The 5,550-nt window shown below is 51.5% G+C and overlaps 1 protein-coding gene across 4 annotated transcripts in view; it reads right to left on the reverse strand.

The window, feature by feature from the left end:
* ASXL2 (ASXL transcriptional regulator 2) overlaps positions 1–5,550 on the reverse strand; it is a 69,424-nt gene that overhangs the window by 30,355 nt on the left and 33,519 nt on the right. For all 4 annotated transcript variants that reach the window (XR_004842616.1, XM_035899063.1, XM_035899054.1 and 1 more), the window contains one exon: positions 1,180–1,306. Coding sequence is in view for 3 of the 4 variants with exons in the window: in XM_035899063.1 (XP_035754956.1) it covers positions 1,180–1,306 (127 nt within the window). In the remaining variant the exon portion in view is untranslated. The remainder of the gene's footprint in view (positions 1–1,179; positions 1,307–5,550) is intronic.

Consider the following 5,550-nt stretch of genomic DNA (forward strand, 5'->3'; position numbering starts at 1 on the left):
AGCAAAGAGTTGTTGAATGAACAATAGTTGCTCACTGCCTGTTTGATAATTAGAATGAGTCAAATAAAGGCATAAGGAGCCTGGCTCAAACCAAACAAAACCAAGTAGTTTTTACAGTGTGTTGTTTGCCACAAGGCATTTACAAAGTCAGCATTCCCACACCCCAGGTTAGGCAAATCCACTGAAGAAAATCCCACCAAAGCCAGGAAATACAAAGCACCTCCTCTTGCTTTGGAGGTCCCCGAGCACAACACGCTTAATTCTGGGAGAGCACTATTACGTGCCTACCCTGCTTTTACACACTTCTTCATGCATGTGCTATCAGCAGTGCTGGACACAGGTCACCAGGCCAAATGTGTCTGATTTGATTTGATAGACTCGCTGTTCTGATTTCTGCCCTGAGTATGAACAAAAGCAAACTGGTGATCTGGGGGATGGTACAGAGCCACTACTGGTGATGTTTACAGATGACTTGACAAATTGTGGATTGATAAAATAATGACCACGTTAGCCTACGAAGTTATTTCCTTGTACAACATGAAAATCAGTCTATACAAACACAGAGGTATTTCCTGTATCTAAAAGAAAACAACTTGAGTCATGCTTACAGAACCAGGAGCTAATAATGGAAATCAGTTACACAGAAAATAACTTGGAGAAAACCAGCTAGAAGTCACTACCAAGAATTTATGGTAACGAGTGAAATGCTGCTGCTGGTAAGGGAGCTAATGCACCGCTAACTGAACAAGGGAGGAGTAGTGATCTCATTCATTTCTAATGCAGCATAAACACTGGAAACCTCTTGGGGACCTTCCAGATCAGAATGTACATCTTTGGAACAAGACATGGAAGCCAACACTACAGAACAAGAAGCCACTAAGAGAAACATGACCTAATTTGCTCAGCCACGAGAACTACCTGACCACAGCGTACAGGCATCTGTAGGGGAAGACATTTGTCACCAGAGGATGGCACAGTAAGATCTACTCGAAATCTACTCTTAACTGAATGCATTCCTAATAAAATCAAAGCCAGGCAAACAGAAGCTAGGCTATTTCAGAAACAAAAAGAACGCCATATGAAAAGAGCACTTTCTTCTCTCCTCCCCTAAGAATAATAAAAGGCAAGTTAAAGAGGCACGACAGCAAAGGAACACAAAGGAGCGTCACTGCCACGTACCAGATTTTGCAGGCACGGAGTCACTGGCCGCCTTGACGGCCTTCAGAAGGACATGCTGATTCGACGACACGGGCATGCCTGCTCTGCATTGCTGCTGCTGTTGCTTTTGCTGCTGCTGTTTCAAGGCCTGGGGAAGAGGACAGAAGAACATGAGCAAAGGGCAATTCAAAATATTCTTAGAAATTACTAGCACACAATACAAACCCCTTGTTTCACAGTCAGTAAAGTCAGCTACAGACAGTTGGGTTCTGATTCCAGCTACGCCAAAAGTTCAAAACGACTTCTGAAATATGTTTGCACGGGGCACCAATACTGTTTAAATCCACTACTGAAAGTAGATGCATTTCCTACCTTCGCATCTAAAGCGAAAAGTCAATGGTTGTAGAACATCTAAAGTTGTGGTGTTTCATGAGAAACAGTCTCTAGAGAACGCAAAGAGAAAGGATTCCAAATCTGGAGTTGGTTCAAGAAGCAATTCTACAAATAACTTCAAAGTAGAAGTACCATAATGTAATCCGTTTCTGTCTCCTGAAGAAGCAAGTAGCAACTTACTAAAACCTTCAGCAGAGACACTACCCATTAGGAAAGACTTTTTTACTTAGGACAGTAACAAAGATTAAAACACTAAAGTGAAAAAAATAAAATCCTTTGTTTCAGAAAAGACTGTTAAGGCAACCATGACACAGCCTAGAAGGCAGAAAGGACTACGAGAAGGAAGGAAGAAGGCAATTTGGTGAAACTGCAGCAGTTGCCCAAACCAAAGCGTCTGTTTGCAAAAAATGAAATCCAAACCCAAATAAACTTAACAGCAGAGTAACTTGCGACAGATCAAGTATACCGCGGAATTTCGAAATAGGAAGTAACGGGAAATATTATGCTGCATATATACAAATGAGTGGGACCGTTAACTAGAGATCACCACCATCTTAAATAACAACGCCACCACCACAGTTAGAACGAGGAGAGAGGTTAAAAATATGCAGGAACCTGCAGAATCTGCCACATGAGGGAAACAGGAGACAGGCTGACTTTCAGTTTGTAAAGACACAATGAGGGAGACTGACAACGAAAGGATACAGATAATGGACAGACACGTTAGATTCCTATTTTCCAATTTATTGAATAGTTCCTATTCAGCCACTTGTACCACAGGTTAAAAAAAAACAGTCAGCCAAACTGAAACACAGCAAAACTGAGAATCAGTAAGAGGAAGTATTCTCTGCAACACACAATTAACCTCCTGTTATTGAGGTCAAAAGCTTTCAAAAAAAAAGAAAGATAAAAAGAGAGACCTGACATTCATATGAGTAACAAAAATCCATAAACAAGCTCAAGAAAGCTTTGACAAACTCTTCTTTGAAGATGAACCGCAGGCAACAGTGAAAGTCGCGAAAGGACTAGACTACGAAGACCACTGGGATGCTCAGGGGGTTGTGTGAATCCCATACTTCCATTATGCAAATCCCTTCAAACACTGCAGGGTTTGTATATTCAGTTCACCTAGTCTGTGCGCCATTTAATTGCTGCATTTTTCTCGGCTTAGGTAAAACAATTCTGCTTTTGTTCACTGTGCCACCTCAGTTCTTGGTCACGCAGCGCCCGAGCTGCCCACACCAATGGTGGCTGAGGCATGTGTGGGAAGAGGAGGAAACAGTTATTCATTAGATACCTCTTTTTAAATTCCATGTCAGCTTCGCACTTATGTTCTCTTGTTATAAACATTTGGGGATTTCTTTAATAAATCATAGAATCACAGAATCATTCAGGTTGGAAAAGACCTTTAAGATCATCAAGTCCAACCGTTAACTTAACACTGCCATTCCCACTAAACCATGTCCCTAATCTAAATTTATATTGAGTCTTGTCATAATCACAGAATAATTCTGGTGGGAAAGGACCTCGGGAGGTCTCCAGTTTGATCTCCAGCTCAGAGCAGGGGCAGCTTGGCCTCCGCTAGGTCATGCAGGGCTCTGGCCAGTTGGGGCCTGAAAACCTCCAAGGATGGAGGAGGCACAACCTCTCTGGGCACCCGCTCCATCCTGGACTGACTGTCCTCACGGGGAAAAGTTTTTCCTTACGTCCTGTTTTCCCTTACACCATTCAACTTAAGCCCATCATTGCTCACCATGCCGCTTCCTTCACCTTTTTTGTGATGAGCCTGGCTCTGTCTTCTCAATGACCTCCTTGTAACTACTGGGCAGCGGGAAGGGGAGAGGCCCAGCCCCCCCGTAACACCCCAGCCCAGGCCCAGCTCCCCTCAGCAACTCCCTTACCAGATCCAGCCCCCCCATCACACCCCAGCCCAGCCCCAGTTCCCCCAAAACACCCCAGCCCAGGCCCAGCTCCCCTCAGCAACTCCCTTACCAGATCCAGCCCCCCCATCACACCCCAGCCCAGCCCCAGTCCCCCCAAACCCCCCCGCCCCAGCCCCAGTCCCCCCAAACCCCCCCGCCCCAGCCCCAGTCCCCCCAAACCCCCCCGCCCCAGCCCCAGTCCCCCCAAACCCCCCCGCCCCAGCCCCAGTCCCCCCAAACCCCCCCGCCCCAGCCCCAGTCCCCCCAAACCCCCCCGCCCCAGCCCCAGTCCCCCCAAACCCCCCCGCCCCAGCCCCAGTCCCCCCAAACCCCCCCGCCCCAGCCCCAGTCCCCCCAAACCCCCCCGCCCCAGCCCCAGTCCCCCCAAACCCCCCCGCCCCAGCCCCAGTCCCCCCAAACCCCCCCGCCCCAGCCCCAGTCCCCCCAAACCCCCCCGCCCCAGCCCCAGTCCCCCCAAACCCCCCCGCCCCAGCCCCAGTCCCCCCAAACCCCCCCGCCCCAGCCCCAGTCCCCCCAAACCCCCCCGCCCCAGCCCCAGTCCCCCCAAACCCCCCCGCCCCAGCCCCAGTCCCCCCAAACCCCCCCGCCCCAGCCCCAGTCCCCCCAAACCCCCCCGCCCCAGCCCCAGTCCCCCCAAACCCCCCCGCCCCAGCCCCAGTCCCCCCAAACCCCCCCGCCCCAGCCCCAGTCCCCCCAAACCCCCCCGCCCCAGCCCCAGTCCCCCCAAACCCCCCCGCCCCAGCCCCAGTCCCCCCAAACCCCCCCGCCCCAGCCCCAGTCCCCCCAAACCCCCCCGCCCCAGCCCCAGTCCCCCCAAACCCCCCCGCCCCAGCCCCAGTCCCCCCAAAACACCCCAGCCCAGCCCCAGTTCCCTCAGCTCCAGCCCTGCAAGGCCCCACTCTGCCAGCCCGCCTCTGTCAGGGCCTAGCCAATCAGGAAAGCGCTAACTACCCCACACCCACCAATCAGGCGGCAGCTTGCAGGTGGGGTGGCAGCGCGTCCCTCGGCGGGTCTCTCCACAGCCCCCCCAGCATGGCGAGCCCTGCCGCTGCCCGCCGCCTCCTCTGGCCCTGGCCCGCCGGGATATGATTGATTCTATGACTCTATGATACTCCCGCTACGCCCGCGCCCAGGGGCTCGTTATTTTCCTTTTGTTTGCCTTTACGTTGTCCTTCGTTCCCCCGGAGCCCTCAGTGGAGGGCAGATGTTCCTCAGCAGACACAGGCGCGTTTGCACAAAGGGCAGCTCTGAGGGACCCCCACCCCCTCGCCCCGCGCCGTCGAGGGTGGAAACGGCCGCTTTATGCTATCGAATTGAAAAAAAGCGTAATTCAAAATGGCGCCGCTCAGTCGGCATCATCAGCGCCTCCTTGAGCTGTCATTTAAACAAGGACCGTACGTCGGCAGCACGCTCCTGCCCACCGGCTCCGCTGTGGATGACAATGGCGACCCACTTCTTGCTCCAGACCTGCCTATGGTCTCTGGTAATGATGTTAAAAACCCACCGGGAGGCACCTAATGGGGAAAAATGCATATTGTACAGCTGCCTTCTTCATACAGACGGTGACGAAAAGTGACTATTCACCCACGGGAGAGCTTTTGTAGGGTGCGGGCCAACCCAGTCGCTGGCCTTATTCATCCCACTGTACGCGGCGACAACAGACTGAAGTGTAATGGGTAAAGATGGAAGCCAACGGTTGTATGAACCGGAGAGTGATCATTTCTAATCTTAAACCACCATAGAATCATAGAATCATAGAATTATAGAATCACTTTGGTTGGAAAAGACCTTTAAGATCATCGAGTCCAACCGTTAACCTAACCCTGCCATCCCACCACCAAACCATATCCCTAAGCACCTCATCTCTCCTTCTTTTAAATACCTCCAAGGATGGGGACTCGACCACCTCCCTGGGCAGCCCATTCCAGAGCCTGACAGCCCTTTCGGGGAAGAAGTTTTTCCTAATATCTAACCTAAACCTGCCCTGGCGCAGCTTCAAACCATTCCCCCTCATCCTGTCATCTGTTCCCAGGGAGAAGAGGCCGACCCCCACCTC

The sequence above is a fragment of the Egretta garzetta genome, unplaced genomic scaffold (assembly GCF_000687185.1).
Source record: "Egretta garzetta isolate BGI_Z169 unplaced genomic scaffold, ASM68718v1 scaffold510, whole genome shotgun sequence".
Classification (NCBI taxonomy): domain Eukaryota; kingdom Metazoa; phylum Chordata; class Aves; order Pelecaniformes; family Ardeidae; genus Egretta; species Egretta garzetta.